Source organism: Ranitomeya variabilis, chromosome 1, assembly GCF_051348905.1.
Source record: "Ranitomeya variabilis isolate aRanVar5 chromosome 1, aRanVar5.hap1, whole genome shotgun sequence".
Lineage (NCBI taxonomy): Eukaryota > Metazoa > Chordata > Amphibia > Anura > Dendrobatidae > Ranitomeya > Ranitomeya variabilis.
The window spans coordinates 1,168,526,862-1,168,544,108 of record NC_135232.1 but is presented as its reverse complement, the minus strand read 5'-3'; the positions used below and the strand labels follow the sequence as shown (position 1 = coordinate 1,168,544,108).

General features: G+C 50.6%; 1 protein-coding gene across 1 annotated transcript in view; it reads left to right on the top strand.

The window, feature by feature from the left end:
* The window catches only part of LOC143801352 (uncharacterized), a 102,306-nt gene extending 85,263 nt beyond the window's left edge, over positions 1-17,043 (top strand). Inside the window, exons 2-3 of the mRNA XM_077281242.1 lie at positions 14,998-16,161; positions 16,622-17,043. Coding sequence (XP_077137357.1) covers positions 15,096-16,161; positions 16,622-17,043 — 1,488 coding nt within the window. The 5' untranslated portion in view covers positions 14,998-15,095. The remainder of the gene's footprint in view (positions 1-14,997; positions 16,162-16,621) is intronic.
* The last annotated feature ends 204 nt before the right edge of the window (positions 17,044-17,247 follow it).

The following is a 17,247-nucleotide window of genomic DNA, read 5'->3' as shown; positions in this document are numbered from 1 at the left end:
GATCTTCTCCACAACGTACTCCAATTCACCCTCAACCAACACCGGAGCGGGAGGCTCAACGGAAGGCACAACCGGTACCTCATACCTGCGCAATAATGACCGATGGAAGACATTATGGATAGAAAAAGATGCTGGGAGGTCCAATCGAAAGGACACGGGGTTAAGAATCTCCAAAATCTTATACGGGCCGATGAACCGAGGCTTAAACTTAGGAGAAGAAACTCTCATAGGGACAAAACGAGAAGACAACCACACCAAGTCCCCAACACGAAGACGAAGACCAACACGACGACGGCGGTTAGCAAAATGCCGAGTCTTTTCCTGGGACAACTCCAAATTGTCCACCACCTGTCCCCAAATCCGATGCAACCTATCCACCACAGTATCCACTCCAGGACAATCCGAAGACTCCACCTGACCGGAAGAAAAACGAGGATGAAACCCCGAATTGCAAAAGAAAGGAGAAACCAAAGTGGCAGAACTAGCCCGATTATTGAGGGCAAACTCCGCCAACGGCAAAAAGGCAACCCAGTCATCCTGATCCGCAGACACAAAACACCTCAAATAAGTCTCCAAGGTCTGATTAGTTCGCTCAGTCTGGCCATTAGTCTGAGGATGGAACGCAGACGAAAAAGACAAATCAATGCCCATCCTACCACAGAACGCCCGCCAAAATCTAGACACGAACTGGGTCCCCCTGTCAGAAACGATATTCTCCGGAATACCATGCAAGCGAACCACATTTTGAAAAAACAGAGGAACCAACTCGGATGAGGAAGGCAACTTAGGCAAGGGCACCAAATGAACCATCTTTGAAAAACGGTCACACACCACCCAGATGACAGACATTTTCTGAGAAACAGGGAGATCAGAAATAAAATCCATAGAGATGTGAGTCCAAGGCCTCTTCGGAATAGGCAAAGATAACAACAATCCGCTAGCCCGAGAACAACAAGGTTTGGCCCGAGCACAAACATCACAAGACTGCACAAAAACTCGTACATCTCGAGACAGGGAAGGCCACCAGAAGGACCTAGCCACCAAATCCCTGGTACCAAAGATCCCGGGATGACCTGCCAACACAGAAGAATGAACCTCCGAGATGACTCTACTGGTCCAATCATCAGGAACAAACAGTCTACCAGGCGGGCAACGATCAGGTCTATCCGCCTGAAACTCCTGCAAAGCCCGTCGCAGGTCTGGGGAAACAGCAGATAATATCACCCCATCCTTAAGGATACCTGTAGGTTCAGAATCACCAGGGGAATCAGGCTCAAAACTCCTAGAAAGGGCATCCGCCTTCACATTTTTAGAACCTGGTAAGTATGAGACCACAAAATTAAACCGAGAGAAAAACAACGACCAGCGCGCCTGTCTAGGATTCAGGCGCCTGGCAGACTCAAGATAAATCAAATTCTTGTGATCGGTCAATACCACCACCTGATGTCTAGCCCCCTCAAGCCAATGACGCCACTCCTCAAAAGCCCACTTCATAGCCAAAAGCTCCCGATTACCAATATCATAATTTCGCTCGGTGGGCGAAAATTTTCGAGAAAAGAACGCACAAGGTCTCATCACGGAGCAGTCGGAACTTTTCTGCGACAAGACCGCCCCAGCTCCGATCTCGGAAGCATCGACCTCAACCTGAAAAGGAAGAGTAACATCAGGCTGACGCAACACAGGGGCGGAAGAAAAGCGGCGCTTAAGCTCCCGAAAGGCCTCCACAGCAGCAGGGGACCAATCAGCAACATCAGCACCCTTTTTGGTCAAATCAGTCAAAGGTTTAGCAACATCAGAAAAACCAGTTATAAATCGACGATAAAAATTAGCAAAGCCCAAAAATTTCTGAAGGCTCTTAAGAGAAGAAGGTTGCGTCCAATCACAAATAGCCCGAACCTTGACAGGATCCATCTCAATGGAAGAGGGGGAAAAAATGTACCCCAAAAAAGAAATCTTTTGAACCCCAAAAATACACTTAGAACCCTTCACACACAAGGAATTAGCCCGCAAAACCTGAAAAACCCTCCTGACCTGTTGGACATGAGAATCCCAGTCATCCGAAAAAATCAAAATATCATCCAGATACACGATCATAAATTTATCCAAATATTCACGGAAAATGTCATGCATAAAGGACTGAAAGACTGAAGGGGCATTTGAAAGACCAAAAGGCATTACTAAATACTCAAAATGGCCCTCGGGCGTATTAAATGCGGTTTTCCACTCATCCCCCTGCTTAATTCGCACCAAATTATACGCCCCACGGAGATCAATCTTAGAGAACCACTTAGCCCCTTTTATTCGAGCAAACAAATCAGTCAGCAGTGGCAGAGGATACTGATATTTGACTGTAATTTTATTCAAGAGTCGATAATCAATACACGGCCTCAAAGAGCCATCTTTTTTAGATACAAAGAAAAAACCGGCTCCTAAGGGAGATGAAGAAGGACGAATATGTCCCTTTTCCAGGGACTCCTTAATATATTCTCGCATAGCAGCATGTTCAGGTACAGATAGATTAAATAAACGACCCTTTGGAAATTTACTGCCCGGAATCAGATCTATGGCACAATCGCAATCTCTGTGAGGAGGTAGTGAACCAAGCTTAGGCTCCTCAAAAACATCACGATAATCAGATAAAAATTCCGGAATCTCAGAGGGAATAGATGACGAAATGGAAACCAAAGGTACGTCCCCATGAGCCCCCTGACATCCCCAGCTTAACACAGACATTGCTTTCCAGTCAAGGACTGGGTTATGAGACTGTAACCATGGTAATCCGAGCATCAAAACGTCATGTAGATTGTACAACACAAGGAAGCGAATCATCTCCTGATGGTCTGGATTCATACGCATAGTCACTTGTGTCCAGTATTGTGGTTTATTACTAGCCAATGGTGTAGAGTCAATACCCTTCAGAGGTATAGGAACTTCCAGAGGCTCTAGATCAAACCCACAGCACCTGGCAAAGGACCAATCCATTAGACTCAAAGCGGCGCCAGAGTCGACATAGGCATCCGCGGTAATTGACGATAATGAACAAATCAAGGTCACAGACAGAATAAACTTAGACTGTAAGGTGCCAATTGAAATAGACTTATCAACCTTTTTTGTACGTTTAGAGCATGCTGATATAACATGAGTTGAATCACCACAATAGAAGCACAACCCATTTTTTCGCCTAAAATTCTGCCGTTCGCTTCTGGACAGAATTCTATCACATTGCATATTTTCTGGAGCCTTCTCAGAAGACACCGCCAAATGGTGCACAGGTTTGCGCTCCCGCAAACGCCGATCAATCTGAATAGCCATTGTCATGGACTCATTCAGACCTGTAGGTGCAGGGAACCCCACCATAACATCTTTAATGGCATCAGAGAGACCCTCTCTGAAATTCGCCGCCAGGGCGCACTCATTCCACTGAGTAAGCACAGACCATTTACGAAATTTTTGGCAGTATATTTCAGCTTCATCTTGCCCTTGAGATAGGGCCATCAAGGCTTTTTCAGCCTGAATCTCTAAGTTAGGTTCCTCATAAAGCAACCCCAAAGCCAGAAAAAACGCATCCACATTGAGCAACGCAGGATCCCCGGGTGCCAATGCAAATGCCCAGTCTTGAGGGTCGCCCCGCAGCAAGGAAATTACTATCCTAACCTGCTGTGCGGGATCTCCAGCGGAGCGAGATCTCAGGGAAAGAAATAATTTACAATTATTTTTGAAATTCAGGAAACGAGATCTATCCCCGGAGAAAAATTCTGGTATAGGAATTCTAGGTTCAGATATAGGAGCATGAATAACAAAATCCTGTAAATTTTGAACCTTCGTAGCAAGATTATTCAAACCTGTAGCCAAACTCTGAGGATCCATTTTAATCAGGTGAGATCAGAGCCATTCAAGGATTAGAAGGAGAGAGAGAGACAAAGGCTGCAATTAGAGCAGAAATGCAACTAAGTCAACTATAGAGCAAGCTCAGAGGAAAAAAAAAATAAAAATCTGCAGACTTCTTTTTCTCTCCTTTCTTCTGCCAACGGTTTTAACCCTTGGCCGGCCATACTGTCATGGTTCCCAATGGCAAGGGAACGTCAGAGAACTTAAATAACAGACTAGCTCTTGGGTGATGGAATCTCGAGCTGACCGTGAGCTAAACCTACCACACAACTAACAGTGGCCGGGTGACGTACCTACGTTTTATCCCTAGACGCCTAGCGCCAGCTGGAGGACTAACTAACCCTAATAGAGGAAAAGACAGACCTGGCTTACCTCTAGGGAAATTCCCCCAAAAAGGAGACAGGAGCCCCCCACATATATTGAAGGTGAGTTCAGAGGAAAAGACATACGCAGTATGAAGGTAGGTTCAGCAAAGCGAGGTCCGCTTACTAGATAGCAAGAAGATACAATAGGGAGCTTCACGGTCAGCTGAAAACCCTATTAAAATACCATCCCGAAATTACTTTAAGACTCATGTGTCAACTCATGACACCGGAGTGGCAATTTCGGCCCACAAGAGCTTCCAGCTACAGAAAAATAACATAACTGTGAACTGGAACAAAAATGCAAAACAAACTTAGGACTAGAGTCCAACTTAGCTGATAGTAGTCTAGAAGCAGGAACATGCAACAGAAAGGCTCTGGTTACATTGATGGCCGGCACTAGAATAACTGAGCAGCAAGGCTAAATAGGATACTCCCATATCCTGATGGAAACAGGTGAACAGAGAAAGTGAAGCACACAAGTCCAGTACCACCAGTGACCACCGGGGGAGCCCAAAAACCAAATTCACAACACACGAGGCAGGATGGAGACATGGGGGCAGGATAGAGACATGGTGCAGGATGGAGACAGGGGGCAGAATGGAGACATGGGGCAGAATAGAGACACGGTGCAGGATGGAGACGGGGGCAGAATGGAGACACGAGGCAGGATGGAGACATGGGGGCAGGATAGAGACATGGTGCAGGATGGAGACAGGGGGCAGAATGGAAACGTGGGGCAGAATAGAGACACGGGGGCAGAATGGAGACACGAGGCAGGATGGAGACACAGTGCAGGATGGAGACACAGTGCAGGATGGAGACACAATGCAGGATGGAGACATGGGGGCAGAATGGAGACATGGGGGCAGAATGGAGACATGGGGCAGAATTGAGACATGGGGCAGAATGGAGACATGGGGCAGAATGGAGATACGGTGCAGGATGGAGACATGGGGGCAGGATGGAGACATGGGGCAGGATGGAGACATGGGGCAGGATGGACACACGGTGCAGGATGGAGACGAGGGGCAGAATGGAGACACGAGGCAGGATGGAGACATGGGGGCAGGATAGAGACACGGGGGCAGGATAGAGACATGGTGCAGGATGGAGACAAGGGGCAGAATGGAGACACGAGGCAGGATGGAGACATGGGGGCAGGATAGAGACACAGGGGCAGAATAGAGACACGGTGCAGGATGGAGACACGGGGGCAGAATAGAGACATGGTGCAGGATGGAGACAGGGGGCAGAATGGAGACACGAGGCAGGATGGAGACATGGGGGCAGGATAGAGACATGGTGCAGGATGGAGACAGGGGGCAGAATGGAGACACGAGGCAGGATGGAGACATGGGGACAGGATAGAGACAGGGGGCAGAATAGAGACACAGGGGCAGGATGGGAGACACGGGGGCAGAATGGAGACACGAGGCAGGATGGAGACACAGGGGCAGGATAGAGACATGGTGCAGGATGGAGACATGGGGGCAAGATAGAGACATGGTGCAGGATGGAGACACGGTGCAGGATGGAGACATGGGGGCAAGATAGAGACACGGTGCAGGATGGAGACATGGGGCAGGATGGAGACACGGGGCACAATGGAGACACGGGGGCAGAATGGAGACATGGTGCAGGATGGAGACACGGTGCAGGATGGAGACAATGCAGGATGGAGACAAGGGGGCAGAATGGAGACATAGGGCAGAATGGAGACATGGGGCAGAATGGAGACAATGGGCAGAATGGAGACATGGGACAGAATGGAGACACGGTGCAGGATGGAGACATGGGGGCAGGATAGAGACACGGTGCAGGATGGAGACATGGGGCAGAATGGAGACAGGGGGCAGAATGGAGACATGGGGCAGGATGGAGAACTGGGGGCAGGATAGAGACATTGTGCAAAATGGAGACATGGGACAGGATGGAGACATGGGGGCAGGATAGAGACACGGTGCAGGACGGAGACATGGGGCGGAATGGAGACATGGGGCAGAATAGCGACACGGTGCAGGATGGAGACGGGGCAGAATGGAGACACGAGGCAGGATGGAGACATGGGGGCAGGATGGAGACAGGGGGCAGATTGGAGACATGGGGCAGAATAGAGACATGGGGCAGAATGGAGACACGAGGCAGGATAGAGACACGGGCAGGATGGAGACATGGGGGCAGGATGGAGACACGGTGCAGGATGGAGACACAATGCAGGATGGGAGACACGGGGGCAGAATGGAGACAGGGCAGAATGGAGATACGGTGCAGGATGGAGACATGGGGGCAGGATGGAGACACGGTGCAGGATGGAGACATGGGGGCAGGATAGAGACACGGTGCAGGATGGAGACAGGGGGCAGAATAGAGACACAGTGCAGGATGGAGACAGGGGGCAGGATAGAGACATGGTGCAGGATGGAGACATGGGGGCAGGATAGAGACACAGGGGCAGAATAGAGACACAGGGGCAGGATGGAGACACGGTGCAGGATGGAGACACGGTGCAGGATGGAGACACGGTGCAGGATGGAGACACGGTGCAGGATGGAGACACGGTGCAGAATGGAGACATGGGGCAGAATGGAGACATGGGGCAGAATGGAGACATGGGGCAGAATGGAGACATGGGGGCAGGATAGAGACACGGTGCAGGATGGAGACATGGGGCAGGATGGAGACAGGGGGCAGAATGGAGACACGAGGCAGGATGGAGACAAGGGGGCAGAATGGAGACATGGGGCAGAATGGAGACACGGGGCACAATGGAGACACGGGTCACAATGGAGACATGGGGGCAGGATAGAGACACGGTGCAGGATGGAGACAAGGGAGCAGAATGGAGACATGGGGCAGAATGGAGACACGAGGCAGGATGGAGAACTGGGGGCAGGATAGAGACATGGTGCAAAATGGAGACATTGGACAGAATGGAGACATGGGGCAGGATGGAGACATGGGGGCAGGATAGAGACACGGTGCAGGACGGAGACATGGGGCGGAATGGAGACATGGGGCAGAATAGCGACACGGTGCAGGATGGAGACAGGGGGCAGAATGGAGACACGAGGCAGGATGGAGACATGGGGGCAGGATGGAGACAGGGGGCAGATTGGAGACATGGAGCAGAATAGAGACATGGGGCAGAATGGAGACACGAGGCAGGATGGAGACATGGGGGCAGGATGGAGACATGGGGCAGGATGGAGACACGGTGCAGGATGGAGACGGGGGCAGAATGGAGACACGAGGCAGGATGGAGACATGGGGGCAGGATAGAGACACAGGGGCAGAATAGAGACACAGGGGCAGGATGGAGACACGGTGCAGGATGGAGACACGGTGCAGGATGGAGACATGGGGGCAGGATAGAGACACGGTGCAGGATGGAGACATGGGGCAGGATGGAGACAGGGGGCAGAATGGAGACACGAGGCAGGATGGAGACAAGGGGGCAGAATGGAGAGATGGGGCAGAATGGAGAGATGGGGCAGAATGGAGACACGGGGCACAATGGAGACACGGGGGCAGAATGGAGACATGGTGCAGGATGGAGACACTGTGCAGGATGGAGACACAATGCAGGATGGAGACAAGGGGGCAGAATGGAGACATGGGGCAGAATGGAGATACGGTGCAGGATGGAGACGGGGGCAGAATGGAGACACGAGGCAGGATGGAGACACAGGTGCAGGATGGAGACAGGGGGGCAGGATAGAGACATGGTGCAGGATGGAGACATGGGGGCAAGATAGAGACACAGGGGCAGAATGGAGACATGGGGCAGGATGGAGACAGGGGGCAGAATGGAGACACGAGGCAGGATGGAGACAAGGGGGCAGAATGGAGACACGGGGCACAATGGAGACACGGGGGCAGAATGGAGACATGGTGCAGGATGGAGACACGGTACAGGATGGAGACATGGGGGCAAGATAGAGACACGGTGCAGGATGGAGACATGGGGCAGAATGGAGACATGGGGCAGGATGGAGAACTGGGGGCAGGATAGAGACATGGTGCAAAATGGAGACATGGGACAGGATGGAGACATGGGGGCAGGATAGAGACACGGTGCAGGACGGAGACATGGGGCGGAATGGAGACATGGGGCAGAATAGCGACACGGTGCAGGATGGAGACGGGGCAGAATGGAGACACGAGGCAGGATGGAGACACGGGCAGGATGGAGACATGGGGGCAGGATGGAGACACGGGGCAGAATGGAGACACGAGGCAGGATGGAGACACTGGGGCAGGATAGAGACATGGTGCAGGATGGAGACACGGGGGCAGGATAGAGACACAGGGGCAGAATAGAGACACAGGGGCAGGATGGAGACACGGTGCAGGATGGAGACACGGTGCAGGATGGAGACACGGTGCAGGATGGAGACACGGTGCAGGATGGAGACACGGTGCAGAATGGAGACACGGTGCAGAATGGAGACATGGGGCAGAATGGAGACACGGGGCAGAATGGAGACATGGGGCAGAATGGAGACATGGGGCAGAATGGAGACACGGTGCAGGATGGAGACATGGGGGCAGGATAGAGACACGGTGCAGGATGGAGACACAGGGTCAGGATGGAGACAGGGGGCAGAATGGAGACACGAGGCAGGATGGAGACAAGGGGGAGAATGGAGACAATGGGCAGAATGGAGACATGGGGCAGAATGGAGACACGGTGCAGGATGGAGACATGGGGGCAGGATGGAGACATGGGGCAGGATGGAGACAGGGGGCAGAATGGAGACATAGGGCAGAATGGAGACATGGGGCAGAATGGAGACAATGGGCAGAATGGAGACATGGGGCAGAATGGAGACATGGGGGCAGAATGGAGACACGGTGCAGGATGGAGACGGGCAGAATGGAGACACGAGGCAGGATGGAGACAAGGGGGCAGAATGGAGACATGGGGCAGAATGGAGACACGGGGCACAATGGAGACACGGGGCACAATGGAGACACGGGGGGCACAATGGAGACACGGGGGCAGAATGGAGACATGGGGCAGAATGGAGACATGGGGCAGAATGGAGACGGGGCAGAATGGAGATACGGTGCAGGATGGAGACATGGGGGCAGGATGGAGACATTGGGCAGGATGGAGACACGGGGGCAGGATAGAGACATGGTGCAGGATGGAGACATGGGGGCAGGATAGAGACACAGGGGCAGAATAGAGACACAGGGGCAGGATGGGAGACACGGGGGCAGAATGGAGACACGAGGCAGGATGGAGACACAGGGGCAGGATAGAGACATGGTGCAGGATGGAGACATGGGGCGAAATGGAGACATGGGGCAGAATAGAGACGGTGCAGGATGGAGACACGAGGCAGGATGGAGACATGGGGGCAGGATAGAGACATGGTGCAGGATGGAGACAGGGGGCAGAATGGAGACACGAGGCAGGATGGAGACACAGGGGCAGGATAGAGACATGGTGCAGGATGGAGACACGGGGGCAGAATGGAGACACGAGGCAGGATGGAGACACAGGGGCAGGATAGAGACATGGTGCAGGATGGAGACATGGGGCGAAATGGAGACATGGGGCAGAATAGAGACGGTGCAGGATGGAGACGGGGGGCAGAATGGAGACACGAGGCAGGATGGAGACACAGGGGCAGGATAGAGACATGGTGCAGGATGGAGACAGGGGGCAGAATGGAGACACGAGGCAGGATGGAGACACAGGGGCAGGATAGAGACATGGTGCAGGATGGAGACATGGGGCGAAATGGAGACATGGGGCAGAATAGAGACGGTGCAGGATGGAGACGGGGCAGAATGGAGACACGGTGCAGGATGGAGACAGGTGGCAGAATGGAGATATGGGGCAGAATGGAGATGGGGCAGGATGGAGACACGGTGCAGGATGGAGACATGGGGGCAGGATGGAGACATGGGGCAGGATGGAGACAAGGGGGCAGAATGGAGACATAGGGCAGAATGGAGACATGGGGCAGAATGGAGACAATGGGCAGAATGGAGACATGGGGCAGAATGGAGACATGGGGGCAGGATAGAGACACGGTGCAGGATGGAGACACAATGCAGGATGGAGACAAGTAGGCAGGATGGAGACAAGGGGGCAGAATGGAGACATGGGGCAGAATGGAGACATGGGGCAGAATGGAGACACGAGGCAGGATGGAGACAAGGGGGCAGAATGGAGACATGGGGCAGAATGGAGACACGGGGCACAATGGAGACACGGGGCACAATGGAGACACGGGGGGCACAATGGAGACACGGGGGCAGAATGGAGACATGGGGCAGAATGGAGACATGGGGCAGAATGGAGACGGGGCAGAATGGAGATACGGTGCAGGATGGAGACATGGGGGCAGGATGGAGACATTGGGCAGGATGGAGACACGGGGGCAGGATAGAGACATGGTGCAGGATGGAGACATGGGGGCAGGATAGAGACACAGGGGCAGAATAGAGACACAGGGGCAGGATGGGAGACACGGGGGCAGAATGGAGACACGAGGCAGGATGGAGACACAGGGGCAGGATAGAGACATGGTGCAGGATGGAGACATGGGGCGAAATGGAGACATGGGGCGAAATGGAGACATGGGGCAGAATAGAGACGGTGCAGGATGGAGACGGGGGGCAGAATGGAGACACGAGGCAGGATGGAGACATGGGGGCAGGATAGAGACACGGGGCAGAATGGGAGACATGGGGCAGGATGGAGACATGGTGCAGGATGGAGACAGGGCAGAATGGAGACACGGTGCAGGATGGAGACATGGGGCAGAATGGAGATATGGGGCAGAATGGAGATGGGGCAGGATGGAGACACGGTGCAGGATGGAGACACGGTGCAGGATGGAGACACGGTGCAGGATGGAGACACGGGGCAGAATGGAGACATGGGGCAGGATGGAGACATGGGGGCAGGATAGAGACATGGTGCAGGATGGAGACATGGGGCAGGATGGAGACACGGTGCAGGATGAAGACGGGGCAGAATGGAGACACGAGGCAGGATGGAGACATGGGGCAGAATGGAGACACGAGGCAGGATGGAGACACGGGGGCAGAATGGAGACATGGGGCAGAATAGAGACACGGTGCAGGATGGAGACGGGGCAGAATGGAGACACGAGGCAGGATGGAAACACAGGGGCAGGATAGAGACACGGTGCAGGATGGAGACAGGGGGCAGAATGGAGACATGGGGGCAGAATAGAGACACGGTGCAGGATGGAGACAGGGGGCAGAATGGAGACACGTGCAGGATGGAGACATGGGGCAGAATGGAGACATGGGGCAGAATGGAGACATGGGGCAGGATGGAGACACGGTGCAGGATGGAGACACGGTGCAGAATGGAGACATGGGGCAGGATGGAGACATGGGGGCAGGATAGAGACATGGTGCAGGATGGAGACATGGGGCAGGATGGAGACACGGTGCAGGATGGAGACATGGGGGCAGGATAGAGACACGGTGCAGGATGGAGACAGGGGGCAGAATGGAGACACGAGGCAGGATGGAGACATGGGGCAGAATGGAGACACGAGGCAGGATGGAGACACGGGGGCAGAATGGAGACACGGTGCAGGATGGAGACACGGTGCAGGATGGAGGCACGGGGCAGAATGGAGACATGGGGCAGGATGGAGACATGGGGGCAGGATAGAGACATGGTGCAGGATGGAGACATGGGGCAGGATGGAGATACAGTGCAGGATGGAGACATGGGGGCAGGATAGGGACACGGTGCAGGATTGAGACATGGGGCAGGATGGAGACATGGGGCAGGATAGAGACATGGTGCAGGATGGAGACATGGGGCAGATGATGGTGATACTAGTATTTTTTTTAATTAATGATCAGTATTGCAGTAGTCAGTCACTATGTGGTGGTAATATGTGGTCTGATCATGGTGTGGCGGTATTTGTTCCTTGTATGTGGTTTTATAGGTCACTATGTGGTGGTAATATGTGGTCTGATCATGGTGTGGCGGTATTTGTTCCTTGTATGTGATATTATTCGGTCACTGTGGTGGTAATATGTGATCTGGACATGGTGTCGTGGTATTTGTCCCTTGTATGTGGTATTATAGGTCACTATGTCATGGTAATATGGTGTCTGGTCATGGTATGGTGCTATTTGTCCCTTGTATGTGGTATTATTGGTCATTTTAAAAATTTAAAAATAAATGAAAATATACCTAAATTGTATTGGATATTTTAACAAATGTTTGATAGGTTACAGTATAGTAGAGCTCGGCTAAAAGAGTCAACCTTGTCGTGGTGGCGGATTAAAAAATCTTTTGGCCAAAACAAAAGCTGCGGGCTATATGTGTGATCTGGTGATGGGAATTGTTAATGTGTGATAGTTGAGAAGTGGAGTTTTCCCAGGAGAGAGGACAGTGGGACTGTGGACAGTTCGAGGGATGGAGGCGAAGCTGGGATGGAGCCTGGGTGGAGTCTCAAGGGGGCCTCGAAAATTTTCCAAGTATGGGGCTCCAAAATTCCTAGTGGCAGCCCCGTTCTGTGCTATGGCTTTTTGGCAAGTAGGGGAGATAATTGGGCTTGAAAAACAAAAAATGAAAAACAAAAAATTGAAACCTTTAATCCCATTTACCTTTAGCACACCTGTTGTGATATTCCAGCTAGGTAGACCATGGGCTGCTGCAGCATTTTTCGGCAGTGTTCCCACCTCCCAGCATTAGTATGATAACACTTCTTCGTGTGTGTTCTGGATCCTCAGGGTCACGATATGGCTCCGGCCTGGATCAGGCATTGGGCAGTGCTGGCGCAGGCATTCTTTTCACCTGCGGTGTAACTCTGATCCTTCAGACTTATGTAACTTTCTGAAACTTTCACTTTTTTTTCATGGTCAAGGTCTCTGTTTTGTGTCAGTAAGTTGGGACACAAGCTAAATCCAGGAGAAAAGCTTTTCCTGACCTGGTCCTGTGCACACAGCTCATTTGTCACTTACTAGCCGTTCAGTATATGGACCCCTCTAGGGATCTTCTGGACCTTTCCACTGAATGCTCATGTAGTCAGGCACCCCAGGAGGATATTAATATAACTGACAGAGTTAATGTCAGCAATTAGCAGCTTCTTATGGGGGAACCTAGGGCACCTCAACAGCGGTTATGGGGGAACTTTGATACTGCTGTTGGGGTAGTCTGAAACATTTTATGGGGGTACACTGAAACTGATATTGTGTCTGTCTATGTCTCCATAACACTGTTATTGAGGCACTCTCACATTTTTTATGGAGGCACATTAGAAATGTTAGCTAGTATCTTCTCCAGCTTCACCGTAGTTGCTCGATCCTACTTTCTGGTGATGTCCCACCTTCTCCTCCTTCACGCTGGCATGAATGAATTGCACCCTCCCCAACCTCCTTCATACATAAGTGTTAAGGTGCTCCACAACTTTTTCTCTAGCCTTATATTGTGCTGTACATGACAGAGGATGAGCAGTAAGTGAGGCGTTTTCCCCTCGGACATAAGGCCTACCATCGGCATTATCTCCTATCTATTCAGGTTCCTCAGAAATGGAGAAGAACAGAGGAGGATCGGATGAACTCAGACCCATCCTTGCTGCACAGGATCAGGACGATCAATCTGTCGGGTTGTCTAAGATGAAAGAGATGATGAATAACTCTACTCCTGTGTACATAGATCCCATGTCTACAAAAAGTCAGACTCCAATAAGCTTAGATGATTTTCAAGTAGGATATATGTGATTCTGTGATGATGGGTGCTCGGATAGGACACCACTCCATGAATAATGCAAAGACAAAGAGATCCAAATGATTGAAATGTAATGTTTTGGTCTCAAACATCAGACCTTCATCAAACAGACCGCCATGGCACAAGGGGAGAATGAAATGAGGCTTTATGAGTAAATTGGTTGTAGCCCAGATGACTAAGTGCCAGTCATCGGGGTCACTATCCATACCTTATGTGGCACATTACTTCATTTTATTCCCCCTTGTACTATTGCAACCTCTTAGATGATGTCTCAGTCACCACTTAAAGGCAAAAAATCCCTCAGAAATGGAGAGAAGAGAATGCTTGTGTCAGATGGTGGGAAGGAACTCTTTCCATGGTGGTCCAGTGATGCACCATCTAGTCGCTCTCAAGGCAGCACGATGGCTCAGTGGTTAGTACTATTGCTTTGCAGCACTGGGCTCCTGGGTTCAAACCCAACCAAGGAGTTTGTATCTTCTCCCTGTGTATTCTCCCACCCTCCAAAGACACTCTGATAGGGAATTTAGATTGTGAGCCCCAATGGGGACAGCGATGATAATGTCTGTGAAGAGCTGTGGAATTAATGGTGCTCTGTAAGTGAGTAGAACAAACTAACCAGTCACCTCTCAAGCATCATCTTACAGGGAAATGAAAGCGTAGGATTAATTTTGGCCATGCCATACTGGCAACAGCCCTGCAGTTATTGGTGGTGATCCTGTCCAGCAACATACAGGAGGGAATTTATATATTTTACCAAATATTCAAATAAACGAACGGAGACCACAATACAAACAGTATCACCCATGGAATATGGAAAGGATGGGAAAAACGGCCTCAGTCCTCAGTACAGTATTAAAATACTTTGTCCTCTGTCCAGTGAAGAAAGATAAAGCTGAAGGTTTTATTTCTAAATCACGATTGCATGATATTGTTTTTTACTATTACAGAAGTTTTCACTGTTGCTGGTTACCCTATGAGATTCTCTTTACTTATGACTAGATACAAGCTTAGATGAGGAGGAAACCAGCACAGCTCAACCAGCGCTCATATCAGACATACCACCATCACGGCTGGAGCCAGAAACAACACCATTGCAGATGGATCCAGAACCAACATCATCACAGCTGGATCCAGAACTAACACCATCACAGCTGGTTCCAGAACTAACACCATCACAGCAGAACCGAGAACCAAAACTATCACAGCTGGACCCAGAACCAACACTATCACAGCTGGACCCAGAACCAACACCATCACAGCTGGACCCATTACCAACACCATCACAGCTGGACCCAGAACCAACACCATCACAGCTGGACCCAGAACCAACACCATCACAACTAGTCCCAGAGCAAACACCATCACAGCTGGACCCAGAACCAACACCATCACAGCTGGACCCAGAACCAACACTATCACAACTAGTCCCAGAGCAAACACTATCACAGCTGGACCCAGAACCAACACAATCACAGCTGGACCCAGAACCAACACAATCAGAGCTTGTTCAACAGGCAACCCAACATGAACAGGTTCCAGAACCAACAAAATCAGAGCTTAACCCAGATTCAACAAAATCAGAGACGGTTCCAGAATCAACACTGTCAGTGATAGTTACTGAAGCAACAACCTCGAAGCTGGGCTCATTAACAACTCAAATTAGCTCAGTACCTTTAGAGACAAGTACTCCACAGAAAAGGGAGAATTCCAGTCCAGTTGGCATAGAACAGACATCGGTACAACCTTCGAGTAGAGTGATTGCTCACCCAAGTCAAGAATACAACTCAGTTTTGGTGAATCCCTTGCTTCATCTAGACAGTTCACCCCACATTGACAAGACTGCCAGTAACAAAGCTTTTTCCAATGATGAACCAGATGTACCAACAGAAAAAGAAACAATTACCCCAATGACAGTGAGTGTGATCCCTACAAAGCCAGTGAGAGCTTATGGCACATCTGTATTAGTAGACAAGAACAACAAACCCTCGGAGAATGACGTCTACACAAAAAATAGCCAAGACAAAGCAAAAGGAAAAGGTATTCAGCAGCCATCAAAGACTTCACAACAAAAGAAGAAGCTGAAAAACATGAACCTTACATCATTCAAACAGAAAAACCAACTGTCCCCTTCCATAAGAAGGGATTATAAATCAGGCCCCCCAGGTAAGAGGCCTTGTAACATCTAGAGAGCAGGTAGGACTGTCCCAAAATAGTAGCCACTTCTGTCATTGTTATATTCATACTTTCTTGTGACGGCAGCTTTGCAATGTCAATTGAGAAGGAGGAGAAAGGAGGCAAAGTACTCTAGAGATGATAGTTGTCTGGAAGTAACAGGGGACCCTGAGGGAAGATAATTTGTGCTTTGTTTAGAAGGAGTGGTCTATGGAGCCATAGATATCTGGATGGGGGTGGAAAGAGGAGTCTGGAAGAGACAGAACAATCTGGAGGACGACATAGAGATCTAGAGGAGACAGAGGAATCTGATAATGGAAAGAATAATAAATGTATAGAGGAGACAGAGGAATCTGGAACAGGACATAGAGATCTAGAGGAGACAGATGAATCTGATAGTGGGATTGAGGGTCCGGAGGGGACAAAGGAATGTGAAAAGATAGGTGTATAGAGGAGATAGAGCAAAGTGGAAGAGAACACAGAGAACTAGAGGAGACAGAGGAATCTGATAGTGAGATTGAGGATCTGGAGGGGACAAAGGAATGTGGAAAGAATAATAGGTGTATAGAGGAGACAGAGGAATCCGGAAGAGGACATAGAGATCTAGTGGAGACAGAGGAATCTGGAAGATGGCATAGAGATCTAGAGGAGACAGAGGAATCTGGAGGAGGACCTAGAGATCTAGAGGAGACAGAGGAATCTGATAGTGAGATTGAGAGCCTGGAGGGGACAAAGGAAGGTGGAAAAAATCATAGGTGTATAGAGGAGGCAGAGGAATCCGGAAGAGGACATAGAGACCTAGAGGAGACAGAGGAATCTGATAGTGGCATTGAGGGATCCGGAGGGGACAAAGGAATGTGGACAGAATCATAGGTGTATAGAGGAGATAGAGGAATCCAGAAGATGGCATAGAGATCTAGAGGAGACAGAGGAATCTGGAAGAGGCCATTGAGATCTAGAGGAGACCACGGAATCTGATAATGGGATTGAGGGTCTGGAGGGGACAAAGGAATGTGGAAAGTGTGATAGGTGTGTTGAGGAGACAGAGAAATCCGGAAGATGGCATACAGATCTAGG